The sequence below is a fragment of the Perca fluviatilis genome, chromosome 4 (assembly GCF_010015445.1).
Source record: "Perca fluviatilis chromosome 4, GENO_Pfluv_1.0, whole genome shotgun sequence".
NCBI lineage: Eukaryota > Metazoa > Chordata > Actinopteri > Perciformes > Percidae > Perca > Perca fluviatilis.
This window is the reverse complement of record NC_053115.1, coordinates 20,030,173-20,052,371: the sequence shown is the minus strand read 5'-3', so window position 1 is coordinate 20,052,371 and position 22,199 is coordinate 20,030,173. Positions and strand designations below refer to the sequence as shown.

At 39.4% G+C, this 22,199-nt stretch overlaps 1 protein-coding gene across 2 annotated transcripts in view; it reads left to right on the top strand.

Annotated features, from left to right (window-relative positions):
• Positions 1-22,199, top strand: part of cacna2d2a (calcium channel, voltage-dependent, alpha 2/delta subunit 2a) — a 146,577-nt gene that overhangs the window by 20,920 nt on the left and 103,458 nt on the right. For both annotated transcript variants that reach the window (XM_039797271.1, XM_039797270.1), the window contains exon 3: positions 20,081-20,197. In XM_039797271.1, coding sequence (XP_039653205.1) covers positions 20,081-20,197 — 117 coding nt within the window. The remainder of the gene's footprint in view (positions 1-20,080; positions 20,198-22,199) is intronic.

Below are 22,199 nucleotides of genomic sequence, written 5' to 3'. Positions count from 1 at the left end.
GGCACTGAAGGGGGCTTAGGGGATTGTTTGTACGTATTCGTATCTGCCAATGGTGTTAACCCTGCATGGCCTCAATGGGTCTGTAATGTTAAATTTACTGTTAAATGTGTGGAGTTGTGAAGCCTTCTGCTGGGACTCCACTCAGCACCTCAGCGCCACCAACAAGACCAGTCGACATGAGCTCCTGACACGCAGACATGTACACTGCACACTTACTCTGTGGGATAGATCCACTCTTAAAACTTCCCTTTTTACCATAACCTTGTCCACACACGTCTATTTTCAAACAGGCGGTTAGTCACTTTCTTTTCTATGGCTCTTATGCCATTAAGATATGGTTGACTATTCTCTCAAAGGCATGCGTCTAACACAGCTAGAGTCTGTATCTAGTGGACTGCTGCACTCAAATTAGCAGCTTTTAGTCACAGCTCTGTGTGTGACTCAACTCTACAGACTCTGTGTGAGTTGATAGCTAAGGCTGAGGTCATCGGTGCGCTTCTCTCTCTGTGTATACGACATACCTAGATATAACTCCCACAGAAAAGGTGCCAAAAGTATGCATCAGTTTGTCAGCACACAGTTTTTACTTGTTTAGAATGATGTAGGGACATTTTTTTAAACCTATTAGGAATCCAGTTCAAATCCAATTTGATTAGTTTCTTGCATGGATGTCACTCATATGGTTACCACTGTTTTTCTTTTGCACTTACTTGCAGGCGTATGGGTAAACACACAAATATACCCATGGAAACTGGATAGAACACTCAAAAGTGAAATACTGTTGAAATAATTAGCCTACAACCTGTTGGTTTGAATTTTTTAAATAGTGGCAGACGGACCAAACCTTAAATTATGTATGTATACATAAAGCCTAGAAATATACAGGTCAGCAGACGGCATTTAAATATGATAAAAATCCAGGAAAGCAGGACTGTGCCTGCTCTCCACATGACTGGGAGGGTACCACACACCCATACAGTAAATGAGTGTGGCCACTGTTAAAGAATGAGTGAATGGGTGAGATTTAGTCCTAAAAAAGGAGTTCAGTTCTGCATTATTAGGCTTTCTGCAGCAGATTAAGAGCAAGGAAACCACAAACTCCACTAAGAGAAATGTTGTCACAACAACAGCAATAAACGATTGTAATAATGATTGTTGCAATTAACGATAATGATTGGCAATACAACCAAACTACAAACAGTGACCATATACCATGAAGCCAGTAGAAGTAAAAAAACACAACTCCTACTGACAATGGCTTAGGAAAAAATAATTCAATTTAGGTTTGAAATATGAAACTTTTCTTTGTAAGTGTTAGCTTTACTATTTTAGACTACATAGGTCAATACATAGTGTCAACAACTGATGGCTTTTGTCACTGACAATAAATAAACAGATGGGTTCAATTGAAGGTCCAGTTACTGAATATGAATTCTGTGTATCTTAGGTGACCATCGTATCTGTACTTGTACTTAAAACAAATTATGGTAAGTTACAGTAAATATAAATTTGATGCTAGAAACAATGTACATGAGGTTATTTGTGCCTTTTGCAAAGTAAAAGTAAAGGTGGGTGTAAAGGGATTTCTGCGTAGTTTCATTTATTGCATTAGTGGGAAGGCAGTAATGAATCACCCCAATTAACCCCAGATAATTAACAATTAATCAAGCAGGTATGGACAAACAAAAACATGCTAAAAGCTACTTTTCAGTTATTTGTTCTTGATTGTTAAAACTACTACCTGAGATGCAGTTGGAATCTGTTTAAGTGCAAATTAGTCTGGAACTGGAGACCCATTGAAACATGTAACTCATTGATATTACCTCTTCATTGTGTTTAAATGACCACTTTCAGATTCCCATTATCCTGCAGTACGGAAGAAATTATCTAATAAATGAGGAGAAAGTATGCAACTCAGGTAAGAGCCACGGTTAGACTCTTGTGTCTGGCTTTTTTCTAACAGACATAAAGAAACCACAGTGACAGACTCACTAAAGTGGAAATTGAAACTTACAGCTTGAAGGAGAATTTTATGAAACATTTTCCTTTGTACTGTAGCTTCGCAAATTTATGCACCAAAGCGTAAACTTTCTGGCTCTAAAGAGGATCATTCTTTTCAGCCATCAGTCAGGCTGGTTCACAGCCCCTCTACCTCAGATATTTCTGAAACACACAAACACTCAAGCATACATATGAGACATAAATGTTGAAGCAGGGACATCTTTCATCAGTACGTCTCTGCAGCTCCGTGCCATGCTACGGGGGTTACATCTAACATCTAGCATTCAATATACTGGTTGGTTTTATCACAATGTCCCATTTTCTTTATATCATGCTTAATATTTTTGTTTATTTTCTTCATGATAAACACTGTAAGAAATGTTTTCTTACATTTATGTAAGTCACTCTGGCACTGTTACTTTATGCAAATTACCTTGATTATCTTCCACTCGGGACTAGGGGAAGCTTTGGCAACCTGTGGATTATTTTGACATTGGGATTTTTGTAGAACAATTTAGAGAACCTTTTAGTTCTACTGCAGTGTAATTGCAGTGCTTTACTGTGAAATAAAAGACCCTCCAGGCGTGATACATACTGTATACAGAACCACATGCTCATTACTCAGGGTCTTAGCCTTGATTCTGAGAGGTTGTGTTAAATGTGTCTAAGCTTTTTTACTTTTTTTTTTTTTACAAGTAGAAAGCCGTCGTTAGGACCCAGCGTGTGTGGTGTGTGTGTGTTGTATGATAACATAGTAAGCAAGGCCCTGCATTGATCTCTATTTTAGTAGTGTGTTTGTAGAGCTTTTCAAAGAGCGCCCAGCATGTTCAAGGGATTGATTGTTGCACAGTCACACACTTTGTACAAATGCTGATTGACAGCTCTTTCTTGAATGTTGTCTTCTTTTTATCCCACACAACTTCGGGGGACTGAAGCTGTCTCTTCGTGCTGTGAATTTGTTGTTCTAAACGGTGTCCCATCAAAACTGAGTTTCTGTTGAAAAAAATATGGCAATTAATATTGGCTCATGAAGTGTGTGTATGAGCTTTTTGGAGAATTGTCTGGCTAGCAAAGGAAACTAAAAGCTTGAGGTTGGTACCTCTGTTCTCCTGACAAGGCCACATTTGTCCTGCTTGCCTCTGATTGGTAAACACTTAATATATAATTTTTTTTTTCAGGTTCACTGGATAATGTGCCGAATTTTTAATAAATGATCGATGCTAGTTTGTTTATAACTATTTTTCCAATTCCACACTTGTTTTTTCAAACCTACTATATATCTGTATGCATGTGAGTGTGGAATGCAATGAAAATGTCGATAGGTCCACAAAGTAAAGCTTAAGTTAGGACTCATTTAAGTTTATATGCCATAAATGTAGCAAGAGGGAAGGCAGTGAAGCAAGAAGAAGGCAAGGAGGAGCCCATCATTACCTGTTTAACGTTAGGGCACAGAAAACTCAATTACACACTTCATAAAACAGGTAAACACTCAACATGAGTACTTACTTACAATGTAATCGGTTACAATCAGTCTTATTGGAAAGTAGTGGAGGACAATAGTGTCATCTGAAGGAAGGAAAATACATATGTACATAAGCTAATAAGACTGCTACAGTGTATTGGCTCTTTGCATTAGTCTATTTGGCCTTTTTTATGAGCAAATGTAATTTCTTTGGTTAACATGGTTCTGCTAGTTTGAGGAAATGGCCAACTATGAAAATGTTTATTGCAGTAAACAAAGCCAACGATGTTAAAACTAAGAGCATTAAAGCTGCCTTTCATGATTGTTTGCATTAACTACATTTGTTAGGTCTAATACTACATGTTGTTTAAAATGTCATGACTTGCATTACTTCAATGGGCCTAGAACTTTGATCAGAGATTGTCAGTTATCAGTTTGTTCAGGTCTGATTATTGTATAAGTTTATAAGGCTACAGTGTATTTAACAGTCTGTAAGGAAATCAAAAGATTGTCATGCATTTTATGTTTGTATTGGTTGTTTTTTTGTGTTGTTATTGGAGGTATGTATTTTGGAAATAAGTTTATTCAACATTCAAGCTGTTGCAAACTTTTAGAGGTCAACTTTTGTTTCTGGCAAACATTTTGTCCTCAGATGTTAAGGACCTGAAATGTTAATGGGTTTTAACTGGTTGTCAGTCAACCATGATTTTTGGAATGTGTTTAGTCTCACAGAGGTTGTGCATGTTCTCAGTAATGAACCTGATCCATGTGACACTTTTGTTGATACCGGTTTTTGTATCTGCAGGTTTAATGGATGTGTAATTGCTTACTTTATGAATAATCAGATTGGCGTGCTCAGAAGAGTGGGATTGCGAGCTTTCAGAAGTCAAACAGCGTGCTGGTTCTGATGAGAGGGATCAGACCCGGTTATGTGGAAACCTGTGACTGAGAAAGAGACAATAAAGCACACATTGGCAATGTGTTTGCTCTCATCTGATTTGTGATCACACAGGGCATTTTACCTCTGACCTGGAGTCTGTGGAGTGAGGGTTTGACATATGCTGCACACAACTGTCCTATTTAGTCAAATATTTAAAAGTCGCGCTCAGAAAGGCATTAGCCTGGGCTTTTATGGCTAAACCTGTGGACAAGCCTGCCTTAAATATTTCCAGTTGCCCGTGCACTCAATAATTTTATTCCCACTAGTTCTAGTTCTAGTTATACTGTAGGAATGAAAACTATAGAGAAGGGACTTATGGATGAGCTGAACATTGGTTTGAAACAATAGATTTTACAAAGAAATGACATCACTTATGTTCTGTTTATGTCATTCCTGAACAGAAACACATTATTTTAATATTAGATGTTATATTCAAATAACCTCCAGACCTGCACACTATATATTATCTTTAAAGTGTTCCATTTCCTCTTGTGGTTGTACTGTAGTTTGTGGTGCTGTTGTGTTGGATTGTGTTTTATTGTCAGTTGTTCCTGTTATTCTGCCACTGGATGGATAAACAACAGACTTCCTCCAAACGGAAAATAGTTTTTTTTATTAATTGTATTGTTATATGAGTCCAGCTTTACACAGACGTGTTAACACATCCTTGCCATAGATGTCAGACCCGGGCATGCATACGTATTTAATGCATATTGTTAGTTAAGTACTAAATTCAACTGTTAATATAAATGTAGTTCATGTAGCTTGAAGGTGCGGTTCATGAGCTTTAGTCAAACTGCAATGATGCTCATGTTACTTTATTGTATTCTTTGTTGATTGTTGACTTTTTTTATTTATTTATAAGTTGAGTTAAATAAGTTGAGTTATAATACATATTGTGCTGCTGAAAAGTGTTTTTATTTTTTATTTTATCCATTCATGGGTGTTGGTGTGGTCCAAGCTCAGTATTTTATTAAGGCCATGGTTGCTGTTGCGGGGGTGCACAGTGAAGTGGTTAATCCCTGGCTCTCTTTCTACAGTGCAGAATGGGTAGGCATTAATCTGGCCCAGCTGGACAGAAGGAAATTAATGATCATTTACACTGACGACATAATCAGGCTTCACGCTGTCCTCCAATACTAAATTGCTTCTTTTGTTCCACAAGATCTCCGTCTTTCTCTCTCCATCTCTGTCAGTGTCTTTTTCTTTCTCTTTCTCCCTCGCTCTGAACTCTCTTTTTTTTTCTTCCCAGGTTGTTCACTGTTATCGGTCATAAAGTGCTACGTTTCCATGGAAACAGGCAGTTTGGCAGGAATTGGCATGCTGTAAAAGCGTCCCTGTGATGTTCAATATGGAGAACTATCCCCCTTCCACTGAGAGCTTGTCCAGTTTGGTGTGTCGTTGAAAACCTGTCGGAGAGCCTGGACGTTTTTGTAGGGAAAGGATGCAGCCAATGTCGAAGTCTTTTAGCGGGGGGACGTATGGAAGGTTTTAGAGGGCAAAGGCATACACATAGCACGCTGAAGACTAGAGTTTGGTACCGAAACCCGGTTCCACTATGGAACCGGTTCCTACGCAAACAGTAGTATTTGGACCGGATTAGAACGCAAATTTCAGTTCCTGATTTCGGTTCCGACTGAAATATTTTCCCTCTGACGCTCCGGACAGCGGCAGACTCTTTTTTTCTTTCTCCCTTTTCTGCCGAGTGGTGCACGTGCCCGCTCGCGGTGTGAAGTGCGTGTCTGTGCTATTCTGCGACATGCACTTTACAATCCCTGCTGATAGACTGCTTTTTATACACACTACGAAACGGACGTACAAATATCACACTTTCTCTGTAGTCCCTCTGGGCTCACCAAAACGGACGTAAATGCATATTAACCATTCACTGCACGTGATCGCTAGTAAACATATTACGCTTGCTCTGCTAGTCTATCGTTCAGGACAACACCGTGTAGCCTGGTGGTGGGGGAGGCAGGACAGCCTCCCAAATTGTCTGCCCTTTCAAATTCATACTTGGGTGTGTACAGACCTCTTGGACACCATCTGAGAGAGTTTTCTCCTGTGCAGGACATGCCATAAGTCAGGAGAGGTGTAGTATCTTGCCAGAGAAGGCAAATATGGTAATTTTTCTGCAAAAGAACTGCTAAAGTTTGAAGCTGGTTGGCATACCAACTCAACATCATTTATTTTGTTGTTACTTGTTAATAGTGTTATTTGTTAAATTATTGTAGTTGTGTGTTAGATGACTTAGGTTTACTTATTATATATTTAAGTACTTTAAAACGTTAATATATTGTTAAATTTAAATAATTTTCAATAAAATTTTTTTTAAAAAAACTCCATAAAAAAGCCTTTCTTTTATGTCATTTTTCAGTTTTTCAAGAATCAGTTTAGGAATCGGAATCGTTTTAAAAGTACCGGTTCAGCATCGGAATCGTAACAATCCAAACGGTACCCAACCCTACTGAAGACGTCCCCTCCGTCCCTTATCTCTCAACCAGGGTTTGTGTAGCTGTTCCAATAATGTCGTCACTTTTAAGAGCAGTGACCCTGTTGGCAGGTGACATGAGGGGCTGGCTGTGTGTAATTAGGCTGCGCTCTGTGTTTAATGACTTAGCATGGAGTTGTTCTCTATCAGGCCCAGCAGACAGCCACTGTTAGTGTCAGAGATTGGGGAGGTGGGAGGAAGGGGTTCGGCCATCCCCAAGGGCAAGCCTATTGGACATTTGGGCAGCCTCATCTCTCAGAGGGGAGGTTAAATTGAGTTCCTGAGTCAGTGAAAATCCCCCTATCGCTTATCGAAAGGCAAGAGGGTTAAATATTCAGTCTGGGAGGTTTGAAATGTAATCTGCACTGTGAGTTTAAATTGTCTTTGGATTTCTCCCTCTCTGCTCTGTTGTGCCTGTGGTAAGACAGAGATAAGTGGGCCAGAACAAAATGGCTGTCATAGCGACTGTCACTCAGGTATTTGCTTGGCCTGCAGAGTCAGACGCAAACCTTAACTCGCCCCAGTGATATGTTACACTAGAATCCAGTGCTAAAATTTTTTTTATCTGATATTTAATTTGGGAGCTACTTTAGAGACTGAGACTATCTAGAGATTGAGTGATTCTGCTATTTAAATGTGTTCACTGCAAAACACATCTTTGCAAGTTAATTGATCTTTAGCCATCCACAACTTTTTCTTGAAATATAAAATTACATTAACAGATTTCCATTTGTTCCTGGCAAAGATTTCTTTGTTCCTGGATTTTTCCAAAACAAACATCGCTCTTTTGAAACAAGAGAAATGTGCCAGATTGCTGCTAGATGTAGGAAGTTGTCGTTTAGGCGTTTGAATGGATGGAGCGTTAATGGTAAGGTTGGTGGTCCGATTCCCAAGGTTCTCCTGGCCACATGTTGAAGTGTTCTTGATCAAGACACTGAACCCCAAATTGCTAGCGATACTTCAGGTAAAAAGTAATGTAAGTAACGTGTAAGTTGCTTTGGACAAAAGCATCTGCTGAATGTAATTTAGAATCATGAAAATTACACAGATTATTGAAAATCTTGAACAAGTTAATTTGGACAGTTTTTTTTTTTCCAGTGTTCAGCTGTGTTAAACAAAGTGTCGTATGTTTGGATAATGAGCCCTGTATTCCTCTGCTGTGCATCCTAAGCACGCTATTTCCCCCCATTTGAATTATATAATAACACCTCATTGACCTCTGCTGCTCTAATACCTCCATGAAGTCTCTTCTCCAAATTATAGCTGATCCAAGCTCGGCTGGCTCTGCACGTTGCTTACTCTCAGCTCATTATTCTTTTCATATTTACTGATGTTTTACAAGAGGGAACTTGGCGGGGGAGATTTAAGATGACTTGTCTTATTTACAGAGTTAACAGGTTGATTTAACCGGAGCAGTACGGCGGCCAGAGAAGCAGTATTTTTTTTTATATATAATTTTAAACACAGTGAAAACAGAAAGACGAAAATAGTTTAGGTTTAAACGTAGTTGCTAAAGCTTGGCAGAGATGGTCAGATGTGTGGAGCAGCAGTATATGCAGAATGGGACAGATGTAACGTTTGTGTAAAAGATGAGAGGATAGGAGCTGCAGAAGAGGACAGACAGATGCCGTGAAAGAGCAGCGGTGCGTTTACTTTCTGGCATGCATGACCTAGGACCAACATTATGTGGAGTGTGAGCAGTCAGCTGCAAACCAAAACTAATGCAATTGGATATTGTTTATTTAAAAACATAATGAACTGAAAACACTGTCTTAGCTTTAATATTAATAAGAGGCTGCACTGTACAACTTATTTTTTTTTGCATATCATTTTTAAAATTAGGAGAGAGCACAGGATGAGATAGTGTTTTGCTAACCATTTGTATCAATAGACTGAAACAAGCCAAGCTCACAGTTAGGGTGATGGACATGTGCCAGGCTTCATCAGTAGCGTGGAAGTGGCGCAGTAATTAGTCAAATGAGGAGGAAGTGGAGGAGACGCTACGGAGAGAGAAACCCCCTGGGGCTCTGTCTCCTCAGCAGGAGGACCTCCACGGCCCACTCAAATACTGACACACACACACACACACACACACACACACACACACACACACACACACACACACACACACACACACACACACACACACACACAAGACAACACAACCATGCAAAGACAAATTCCTGCATATAACAAAACATAATGTGCACAGTTTCACACATTAGAGGTATTTTAGGTACAGAAACAAGAAGCACATATCCCCTAGAAATTATGTACATGCCCACAATCAATTCATTTGTATTTGTCACATAAAATCGTACAATTCCAGTGAAATGCTATTCCATCAGCTCCTTCAACTTGCGCATGATTCATTATGAAGCAAAATGTGGCCGTCAGATTGGCACACAGAAAAAGAGTCACGCGGTTGAATGGTACCAGCACTCCAGGATCCAGCCAAGTCTCGGGGGAACGGACACCACAGCTCCCAGCATCCCGCTGGAAACCGACGCAGGCACAGTGGCACGGAGGCCACACAGCTTAACGTCTGTCACCTGCACAGCACTGTGCCCAGCAGAGAGGTTGAAGTCGGTGTTAAATTCCTCAACGCTTGCCTCGATGCCTCCTCTGATGTAGAGATGGAGATTAACGCAGAGACGGTCTTCCTTGATACGTGGACCAGCAAGGGATCACACCCATAGGTCGTAGCTGATATCCATCCTTACCTTTTCCTCTGTGTTCACTCTGATGTTTACATTTGAAAACTTTGAGCAGGGAGGCTGCTGAGTTGATTTCCTGATCTTGATGAGCGACACAGAGAGGGTCTTGCTAGCTTGAGCTCATCTTCTCCACCTTTTCCTCCATCTTTACACTCGTACAAACATAGACGCACACTCATCACGTGTTATTTTGCTACTGTTGTGACTTAATGCGAGGGGATGGGAGAAGAAATTCAGATGATTGTATTTTTTGATAAACAGCAGCCCCTGCCTGAGACATTACTGTGACAATATACAGGCTGTTTTAGAGCTACATAAAGTATTGAAAATGGGGTGTGGGGGGGGGGTTGAGGAAGTCAAGAAAATAAGAGAAATAGTGTAGGGAAGAATTATAGGGAGGATATTTTTGCGGATGTCTTTTTGAGAAAACCTAGTGGAAGGGAAAAACAATTCCCTACCATCAGCAAGTTAATAAATAGGCTGCAGTTTATCTCTGTCTAAAAGACAAATACCCTGACTGAGGATGGAAGGGAGGAGAGGAGCAGGGGAGAGGCTGCCCCACATTCCCTTCATCCTTCCTCGCTCCAACAAGTCACTTACTATGAATCCTTCTGTCTTGATAGTTGCCAACTGGCTGGCTGGTTTTCACTATTCTATCCTGCGATCACACACCACTTCTGCATGACCCTTTGGTTCTGCTGACAGGGCTAATTAATGAATATATACCAAACTGGGCAGTTAAAAGATCGCTGTGGGCTCCATCTGTCCAGCTGGTCTTGTTTGCCTGTTGGTTTGTGCCGTCTGTGGCTTGGCGTAGCAAATATCCCCTCTCACACTGTCATATTGGCATGCTTTATCTGTTAGGAGAGTCCGATTTATTTTAATTTTTTTTAATCTTCTCGTTCGCGAGCTGAAGTGGATGAATGATGATGGAAGACGCGGTGTTCAAGGTCAGTTTTACTAAGGATCTTCATTGTCTCTTGGTCAGTTAAACTGGACTACGATGATGAATCAGTCACGGCTCTTTGATTTCGAATCTCCAAGCCGTGGCAATCACTAAAACTACAATTACAAGCCCTTCCAACAGCCTTCAGAGCTTGTATAATGTGACACAAGTGAGCTCTGGATGAAGATGATAATCACATCACTTAGGATGGTGGTAAGATGGAATGAAGCAGTGAAGACAGCAAGTTTAAATACACTGATTACATTTGAATGAGACAGTACAGCACCTGCAGGTGAAAACGCTATTTCAGCGAGGAGATTAGGCAAGGCTGAGTGTATGCAAAGTCCTGTCTCTGTGGGGTGTTTGTTCACGTGTGTATGGTTGCGGTTGTGTGTGAGTAAATAATGTTTCTCTTTGTTCAGACCTGTTTGTATCACCAGCTGACAATCCCTCTGATAATGTTACAGAAGCCAACCCACTCTACCCCCCTCCCCCCTTCCATGTTATCTTTCTGTTTCTTTCTCTCTCTAATCTCAAACTCTCCCCAAAGGGTGTATGTAAATATTTAGCCCAGCCTTTGTTTTATATGAAGAGTGCCCGGATGCAGCCCGCTCTGAGTTCCTTGGCACTGGCACCCTGTGTTGCCTGTTGGAATCATGTCTGTTTCTTTTACATTTAACTGACTTTCTATTTATCAACCGTAGATACTGTATGTGCAACATTAATCTGTGGGTCTTGGATATCTCAGCCTGTAAATAGCTGTCATTTCACAATTAACAGGACCTACCAACTAGTAGTTGACATGGTTGTGTGTAAGTATCAATTAACCATTCATTAGCCTCTACACCCAATAGTAATTGTTGCATGTCAGATGAGGGCTAACCAATCACACTATCTCTGGTAACGTTGGATGTGGTTGCTGGAGTGTAAACTTCCCCAAATGCAGTAAAGAGCAGGACAGAGCTGCTAATGTTAGCTTAACTCTGATAGCGTCAAAGACCAGAGTTGACGATTGCAGCTTATGTTAGAGCACATAACACTTTTGCTCTTTGTTTTTCAAAATACCAAAAAAAAAAAGAAAGACACCATCCACCAAACACTTTAAATGCAGAGCCCCATACATCGACATGTGGATGAATCCAGAACTTGGCAGACTTCACCAGTAATGTTTGCTACGCTATGGTTGGATAATTGAGCGGTCCATGTGCAGTTGCATTCACTGAATAGCATTTTTTTAAAGGAAATATTGTAAAAGCAAAATGCAAATCAGGCTTCAGATTTCTTGTCTTTGGCTGATATTCAATCACATATCACTTAGATATCACTTGGCAGACTTTATTATTTTTTTTCTGTTGGCATGATGGAGTGCCAAGCCCTGGTAGACAGTCAGAGGGAGTACTGTATATGCCATCAAAGAAGGTGGCAGATTAGCTGTATACATGTTGTCCATTTCTGACACACTGATGGGCCTCTTTTTCTCCTCTGTCACATTGGGACGGAAAACCTCCCCTGAGACGCTAGCTTCACAATAGCAGTCAATGTTTCTGCTTTTTCTGCGTCTGACTGGACTCCTCTGGAGGCTTCCAGTTCTATTGAGCTATGAGAGGCTTCTGGTGTGTTGTGTCTTATCGAGCTCCTCTGAGGGGCTGCTGCTCCCTATGTGTTCTCTCTTATTGAACTCTTCCCGGGGCCCGTTGAAGCCGGGTCTGCTCGGCAGAGCCCGCTAATATTCCTTAATGATGTGACATCTGTCTCTGTCAACCTCCGCGCTGCAGCAGCCAGACGCGGCCTATTGTGGTTGACTTCACAGAGAGATAAGCAGTCCTCTCTCTGAGACACAGGCGAAGGGACAATAACATAAACACTACCAAAGAACATCAGTACTACCAGCGAACATAGCGAAAAAGTCAACAAATAAGTCTTTATACAAAGTGGCAGAAGCAGACGGAAATCTTTTTCATTTGTTATCATTTTTACGGTTTTGACTTTCCTCTGCTGCGTTGATGACAAGAGGATATTTTGAAAAAATCCAAGCAAGTTGGTTTTGAAATTCCTATGCTGTGAATTTTTTTGAGTATGGGGATTGACTTGACTTGACGTGTTGGGAGCCAGCTGAATCTGCAAAGCACTTTTTAACAGTGATTTTCTGGAGTCTCGCCACCCTCTGTCTTCCCATCTGTGTGTTTACAGTGACACTCAGAGCTTGGCACACTGGAACCAGTCATCATGGCTAATGATGAGAATGTGAGTATGTGTGACATGTATGAGCTGCACAAAGGGCGTGAATGTGAGTTTGCACACGTGTGCATTTGCATGCCTCACTGTGTGTGTGTGTGTGTGTGTGTGTGTGTGTGTGTGTGTGTGTGTGTGTGTGTGTGTGTGTGTGTGTGTGTGTGTGTGATTTTTCAGTGTGTACTTCACTGTCCTGACTGCCAGATCAAGCATATTGGTCGCGATTGGCATAGTTATTTCTGTCGTGTCCTGTGTGAGCGTTAGCAGCATAAGGTTGGATTGGCCGTCAGTGGCACTCTGCAGAGCCACCTCTTCTCTTTTCCTCTGAGAATGACAGGCCTACACAGAAAGCTGTCCAGGCGTCACAGCCTCAAGCCAACAGCATAACTGATTAACACTGCTAATTTGCTCCACAACCTTTCCAATCCATGAATTATCATTTCTCTTTACAAAAACAGTCGCATCTTTTTTATTCCCTTTTTTTCAATTTATTTTTTACTGTTTTGAGTATGTTCTTTTTTATATTGTAAAATGCTACTTAGAGCTGACATGTGTATAATATAAATAGGTTGTAACCGTGCCCATAATCTTTCAATCAAACAAGTAAATAAATGAATACATTGGTGGGTATTCGACTTGTTCCCTTTAGAATGTTTGCTCTATTGTGGGGACATACACTGCAAAGGCAGTTACTTAAGTACTGCGCACCAGTACCAGTTTGAGCTACAGTACTTATCTCCAGTGATACTTAGATGTAGTTGGATAGCAAGTTTGCTGTAATATACACCAAAAAAATATGTGATTAGATACAATTTGCTCTTAATAGCAAGATTGTTTTACATTTTTATAAACAATAATCTTGTTTCTTTATTACTTCTGTTATTTATTTATTTATTTATTTTTTACTGTTACTGTTTATTTCTTTTACAAGCACATACAAGTGGTTTGCCTCAACTCAAACACTATGATTCTGAGTAAAGTTTCCTGCCACAGTGATTGGTTTTTCTCCTGCAGCTGCCCCATTACCTTGGAGTGAGTCAAGCTCTAAAGCCCTCAAATATTATTTCAGGCAGGCTGATGTGCTTATGGCCCTTCAGTGATGATGGTCACTCATCTCCAACCTCTAGCTAAAGGGGATTTAAAGCTCCTCAGGCCTATCGTGGCCAGCATTACCACGTGCTGTCAGTCTGCACCCAGCGCTCCTCCAACCTAATGCACATTGGCCGGCTGCTACTTTCTGGGCTGGAGCTCTGTCTGGTTGACAGCACAGTTCAATCTTCTCCCAGAATGGACAGGGACCTCAACTGCCTGTTACAGGAGCTTTTAATGGCCAGCCTGTCATAGAGATGAGCACCCTACAGTGCTATCTATCTTTATTGGTCTCTCTTTGTATTTTTATTAGTCCATGTAGAGTCCATCTTTCCTCAGGAAAACATAGTGTTTCCCATACAAAATGACAGAGAAACTGATACCATTGCTGTTTATGTGGCAGTACACAATATACAATAGACATAGGTCATTGGAGAGGAGGACAAACTGTGTAGGTGGATACAGTACACTGCTGTTATGCCCATTTACACTTAGGGAGCACATGCCAGCTCAGGTATACGATACTGATCTGTCATCGGTTAGACTTACGTAAATGTAGTGGTGTGTAACGTGGACATAATAATAATAATAATAATAATAATAGCTTTATTTATATTGCACCTTTTAAAAACAAAAGTATGATGTGCTTTACAATAAAAGAGAAAGGTAAATAAGATCCAGAACTTAGAACTTAAGATACAAATAGCATTGGTTAAGAAAAAGACATAAAATCAAAGTGAGTCTTAAGAAGAGATGTTAAGGAAGATTACTAAGTTTGCCAGCCTGAGATTCTCAGACAGGGAGTTCCACAGCTGAGGGGCCCAGACAGCTAAATCTGGTCACCTTTGTTGACAAGTTGAGATTTTATAATCTTAAAATCAATTCTAAAACTCACAGGTCACCAGTGAAGAGCAGCAGGGATTGGTGTGATGTGATCACTTCTCTTAGTGCGAGTTATAAGCCTGGCAACAGCGTTTTGTATCAACTGCAGTCTTTGGATGTTTTGCCTGCTGATACCAAAATAAAGTGCGTTGCAAAAATCAAGTCTTGAAGCGATAAAAGCATGGATGACATTTTCTAAGTCTGTAGAGGAAAAAAATGACCTTGTCTTGGTTAGCTGTCTCAATTGGGCAAAGCAGGACTGCACCACTTAAATCACCTGAGTATCGAAAGACAATTCAGAACAATAACTATCAAAGCTTGACATGTTGACATCAGTACAGTGTGATACAACATTTTTTTAAACTATTTAAAAAGTTTGAGGGAAATTGTTCAGATTGTGTGTTTTTAGTACAACAAAATCTCAACATTGTCACATATTCAACATAATATGCTGGGAAAGATTTTGGTTAAATTGAATCTTATTCATTCAGATAGAACTATGAACCACAAAACAGTATCTCAATATGGAACTTTTGGCACAAAGTTATATTGAGAGATGATGAATAGCCAGGTTGAATTATTGCCTAGCCCTGTTTGGTTTTATTTTCTGTCCTCTGGCAAACAGCATAGAAGGTAATGTGTAACAGAATCCATTAGGGGTGTGACGAGACACTCAGCTCACGAGACGAAACGGTACACAATATTGGCTTCACAAGACGAGACGAGATTTTAACTCTATTTTTAATAAAATGTATGACGTAAATTACGAAATATGACTTTTATTCAATCGAAAGTCAAAAAATGAAAAACGAGCACTGTGAAAGGTTTTGCCACGAACTCAAATGGCTTCTCTCCTGTATAACTAACCTCCTCAGACCTAATAACTGCGGCGTTTCCACCGGGAATCCAAAATGCTGCCACACAAACGATTTAAAAGTGACGAGTAGGGTTGGTTACCGTTCACATTTTTACTGATACCAGTACCTGAAATTTGGTGCCGGTACCCAACCGTACCTTTTTACGGTACTTTCCCTTTATAATAACAAAAAAATTTACTTAGAACATTTTGTTATTTTATTTAGAACATTTTACATACTACACAAAATAAAACACCCCCCTCTCCCCTCCCACCCCTACAACATAAAAAATCTAATAATTATTAATTTCTTACACTGCACTTTTATTCTTGTATTTGTATATTATTCCATTTTAGCCGGTTTTATTTTCATGACCACTTTTAATTGCTCTTTAATGTTATATAAAGCACTTTGAATTGCCTCGCTGCTGAAATGTATGTAAATAAAGTTGCCTTGCCCTACAACCTCCAGCCTGTCAGTCAGTCGCCAGGGCATAGAGAATGTTGTTGTGCCTGTCTGTCTCGGAAGTGTAAAGTTAACTGCATCGCGATCTCGCCATTATATTATATTGCAGCAAACACTGTCTGCGTGAAGTTTTGAAAACTGTAACCACACTTAAGACAAATTTACTGGCATTGCCGAGGCAACATAGTTTGCTCCGTCTGCACCGCAACTCTGCGTGCGTTATTTTCATACATTTTGAACCACAGTGGTTGACTTAATTTGTCAATGGTTTGCTGGCTCTATGCGTTGAGGAGGTAATTAAGCAGTGTATTTCCTAATGAGGCTCTTTGATGATTGTAGTAGCAGGGACTACATCATAATACAGTGCATTCGAATGATTTCAAATACAGAGGGAGAATGCAGGACTGTCTAATGGAAGTTATTGGAAAGTTTTTTTTCCCTGAAAAATACTCCCTCTACTCCTTTTTTCCTGCAAAGGGTTTACAAAAACAAAGGTGGACCTTATACAAATACAAATAAATATATATTTTGGAATCCCCACATGAAGCAGCATGAGTCTTATTGATCTCTTTCTTTGTCTTTTGCGTTTCGTTTAAGCTCAGAGTAGAGAAGGCTCTGCCTGTAATGTCCCAGAGAGAGCCATGAATCTTCCAGAGAGAGGCAGACCCAGAGAGCACTACCACACATTAAGGGAATGAATATTGATTTAAAAACATATTTGACATGGTTTTTAAATCGACTTGAAAAATGCATTGCTTAAAAGAGTCAGGGGTTTGTAGTCCGTCAATGGAGCGGAGAAAACTTTGCTCTTGTTTTATGGTTTAATAAGATTCCATTAATGGCTTCTTCCACCTTGAGAAAAAGCCCTCTGAAATGGTGTGTGTCACGGTGTGTGTAACTGTGTGTGTATTTGCAAATGTGTTGATATGTTCATGTGCGTAAATACTCATGTGATTATTGGACTCAGGTCTGAGCCTCATTTAGAACCGAGGGGTGACTAATTCCTTTGTGTGCAAGTGTGTGTGCATGCATTGACTGTTGAATTGCAGACTACCTCATAGAAACAAAACTAAAATGATTGAGCCACCTGTCTTACTCATCAAAAAATATTTAATAAGATGTCCTTTTGTTGCATCATGATGGAGTATGCAGGCTTCACCTTCACATTTCACTTTGAGAAGTAGTTTAAAGTGTTGTTTGAAACTAAGCAGGATCCCTTATCCCTCAGAGGGCGGCCAAAATAAGATACCAGGCAATCTCGTCAGAGTGCTCCGTTGGCATGGTCTAAGCTTCTGGGGCCAGGTTTGCCTGCTCAGTGGGCCGGTGGAGGGAAACTGCCTCTGGCTGCCTGCCCAGCCTTCAGCTCGACAGAGACAGATCGTATGAACGCCAGTGTTTTCTTTTCCTAATTGCTGCACATCAACACATCAACTCCACAGACATAATATTTCATACCAAATCAAGAGATTGTTACTTTGGCAAATATGAGAATATTTGGTTTATAAACATTCAATCACGAGACTTCAGAATCAGGCGATGTGCTGATTTCAATCAGGTTTGATCTAATTGACGTGGGTGCTGTCGTGTGTGGGGATTGAATCTCAAACATCCTGGCTAGTGACTAAAAGGTCACGATGATTACTTAACTTAATACATGGTAAATACAAACAATGACTTGCTCACTGTGAACAGACCCAACTGATCAGCCCACAAATAGCAGTGGCCCTGCAGGAGACTGACGTGGCCACACGTGTTTTGTTTTTACAGTACCTCTATCATTTACTTTTTTTAGTGCATATCATTACTTGCACTTTGTTGTCGAACTGTGTAGTATGTGTCTCATTCAATGGCTGAAAATCAAAAATAAGTATAGGGTGTCCCCAGTTGTTTAATGACACGTAAGAAAGCATTGCTTCACAGATTTTTGGTTGTAATTATGCTCACACTACTAGACCAATAAATACAACAATTGATGCAGATAGTCAAGCTAGCTTTATCTCACTGCAAAGTCTTCATTTGTAAATAGTAATCTCTGTAACTGGAATGAAAGTCACACTTGCGCACTTCAGAAGAAATGGTTACATCTGGTTGTTTCACTTCGGCAAATGAAAACCAACTAGACACATCATGCAGTATGGAACAAACACAATGAACCACTGCTTCTCAACATTGAAACAAAAACAGCATATTTCAGACGTTTTCGGTCTAGTTGACATGAAATGCACACTAATAAAAATCTCTTTACGTGGTATGGTTGACCATTATGCTATACTTTCTTCCCCAGAGATTTGTTGCAGCCTTATTCAAAAATTGTGATTATATCAGTTCTCTCTGTGTGACACACAGTTTTACATCTATGTTTTACTAGATAATGTTGGACTAGACTCTGGTTTTTATTCAATAATCTGTGATATCAATCTACTTTATGGTTGGCATATTACTCAGGCCTGAGAAGGGCTTTGGTGATTTAATTAAAAAAGATAAATATATTTTAATACTCATGTTTTGAACCACACAAGAAGTGAAACAAAAGCCCTGAGAAACTTTCTAAAGGTCAGCATGTTTGATGTCAGATGTATGCTGAAAAACCAATGAGTTCATTAACAGACTGCTGTTAATGAGAGCACTAATCTCAGGCATGGCTGAGAAAACAACAGGAAGTTGAATTCAACCTCTTACAAACTTTGTTCTCCAATGCGTTATTTTGCTTACATTACCTTTATAGTTTGCAGATTTTACAGCCAGTGCCGGTACCTGCAGCACCAATATGGGCTACATCAGCTGCCTGTCATTACTCTTCACCTCTAATGTTTAAACATGAAAATACATTTTACAGTATAATTAAATAGAAAAATCTGATGTTAACGTCTTCAGTGGTGTTAATTAGGAGGTCAAAGATCCCCTAGAACACCCCGTACTTTGCATGCATTGCATCATATCATCATGTAAGAAGGGTTTAAAGTGTGTGTGTAATTACTTGAGTGAATGATTGATTAAATAAGTGAGTTTATAGTACCTCAAAGTAAGTGCAATTAAATAGACATACAACCTTGAATAATTGCAGCATTTAATTTAAGCTTTAAAAAGACCCTAATTGCTTAAAAATATTCAGGCACCAACAGGCTTTTCCTGTTTTTTTTTCAGAATAACTATACAAAATGTTTTTATGATGTGAAAGTGGGTCTTGCAGTGTTTTAGGGCAGCAGGATAAGTGGTAATCCCTCGGGTGGTGCTCTGTTGTAGACTACAGATTCTATAGAGCCTGGGCCGCTGAGTCAGCCTTCATAGTTCTTTCAGGGGTAGCAGACTAATCTCCCAAGTACGTTTCTGTCAGCGGTCCAAGCATCTGTTGTTCTGCCTCTGGATGCCCCTATTTTCCAAACATTACAAACCCATTTCTCTTACTTGTTTTTGTGTGGTCTGTGTCTGTTATAATTGGTCTTACCTTATTTCATTCTGGTAACCCCCCAGTAAAAGCGCTTGATATATTGCTGTTTCTGATTAAAAATGATGTAATTCCTACTGGCACTTAAACTAGGGGAATATGGTCCTTTTATAGGTAACCAAAATTAGCCGGCATGTTTGGTTTAGGATAACTTTTAGTAACCCGTTGGATTAAATCACAAATGTGTTGTCACCAAGCTGTGAATATGGCTGCTTGTGTTAGTTCCAAAGGAGTTAACATTGTGGAGATACAAGATGTTTACCCAGCAGTGAGGATCTGCTGGAGTTTGCGTTTATTTAATTTGATCCTGACTGCCAGACTGCAGCTGGCTAGCTAAGTGCTTTGCCATTAGGGCTCTGTTCTGTGTTTAATGCTGCTACAGTGCTGAAGCTTATTGGTATAACGCCAGGCTGCATACTGTCTGCTCTACAGTAAATGTTTACCATCTTGTGTGCTACCTTGAGAATAATCAAACAGCTCCTATGTGGTCTTCTTAATTAAACTAATGGCTCCTGTAATTTGACCTCTGATTCCCCATGTTCTCCATCTGCAGATTTATAATGAGAAGAAGAGCCAGTTTGAAATCAAGAGAAACAACCCCAAGGACTTGGTGGAGAGAGTGGCACGGGACATCTCCAAGCTGCTCAACAGTAAGAGGAAAGCCCTAGAGGTAAGAGGATGATGCACCTCTGTACAAACATGCACTACTATAAGATATGTAAAACACAACAAACACACACACAACACGTCATTACATTCTCTGAGCTCTGATTTTGTGCAATCTTTTAAAAAATATTTTCGTGAGAAGAATATTCTGCTTATGTTAGCTGAGATGGGTATCATCTTCAGCGAGAGACTACTACAACGACGATGCACAACAGAGCGCCACAGGAGGTCGTTGCCTGTGGCCATCAAACTATATACAGTAACTCCTCACTCTGAGTGTTACACACTTGGAGTGTCAATCTGGTCTCACAACACATATTTCCATATCACATCTATATAATCACATCTCTGTAATGTAAGTATTATGTGCAATAATTACTCAGTGCAATAATCTATTAATAATGTGCAATATCCGACATTATTGTAGTCCGACATGTTTCAGCTATTTGTTTACTGCTGCTGCTTATGTTCACACTGTACTTTATTTACATTCAATAGGGTTAGCATTAGTTTAATTCGTTGTACTCAAAATATTCTTTTAAAACTTTTTATCTACTTATATTATTTATATATATATATATATATATATATATATATATATATATATATATATATATATATATATATATATATATATAAAAAAAATATAAAGTAAGATTAAAATATATAAGTAAGATTATATATATATATATATATATATATATATATATATATATATATATATATATATATAGAGTTTGTTGGGGAGTTCTGATGGAAGGAGATCATGCTTATTCCTTCCTTTAACTCTTGTAGAAAGCAGTGTAATTTATTGTTGAAATACAATTATATTTTGTCAGTGATAAAAATTGAGATTTTTTACCCAGCACAAGTTTGGAGGGTTCTTTTCTTCATATATACTGTATATATACAGTATATATATTTATTTTGAAAGATAGTTTGAGTGATGCATCGGAGGAATATTTATTTCAAAGGTCCTACATTTTGGAGTATTATTATTACCAGCGTTCTGCTCAGACAGCCCTTTGATTAGTTAAAAATTAGTTTCGCTCTCACAGTGGGGAACCTCTAACCCTTTAGAGAAGAAGAGAGGGGGGGATACGGAGGCAGGAAAGATGAGTGACAAGGAGGGAAATGAGAAAAGTATACCCAATCAATTTTTAATTTTTAGGAGCCAGAGATAAAGAAAAGGAGCGTTTGTATATTGTATATCAGTATTTAATACTAGAAATGTGGATTCTAAAATCAAAATGTTGCACCCTGTTGAGTAGTCTGTCTCACTTGTTCAAATTATCTTCACACTTAATAGTACAGGACATGTTGACAATATATATTTCCCAAATTACCTGATAAGAATTTGTTTTATTTATTTTTTTAATCTGAATTTATTCCTCCCCCCCCACAATGGCAGTGAGGCACTCCTTTTAATCAGTTGAGCGATTCTCATCATCTCCACCCACATTCAATTTAATTCAATTTGATGCAATTCAATGCACATATACACATACAGCTGCACACACATTTACACACACTGATTCCTTTTTATCACTGTGATCATCTTTATCGTGCATGAGCAACACACACTGAAATTGTTGAGGCTGTAATATGCTTTCAAGACGTATAATTCAAACCTTGCCCAGCATTCAGATATGTATATTTTCCCTTTATCATACAGTACATAAAAATTTGAAAAGCATTCATGTCACAAAAATACTTGGCTTGTGGCCGGGTTAGCGCAGTTGGTAGAGCGGGCGCACATATGTAGAGGCTTGATATGGTCACTCAAGGAGAAAGCATTGACAGTTTTTAACACAGTTGAAACCTTTTAAAGGGGCAGGAGTGTATATCTTTTAAAAGCATGAGGTCTTGTGGGATGAGGCTCATTCGTGCCAAGGAGCAGAAGTCTCTCAAAGGCACGGTTAATTCTACAGCTTGGATCCTGAAAGGGGAAAAAGCGTTACTGTACGTTTCCCGTGGTCATGTGCAATATTGGATTTGGAAGGGCA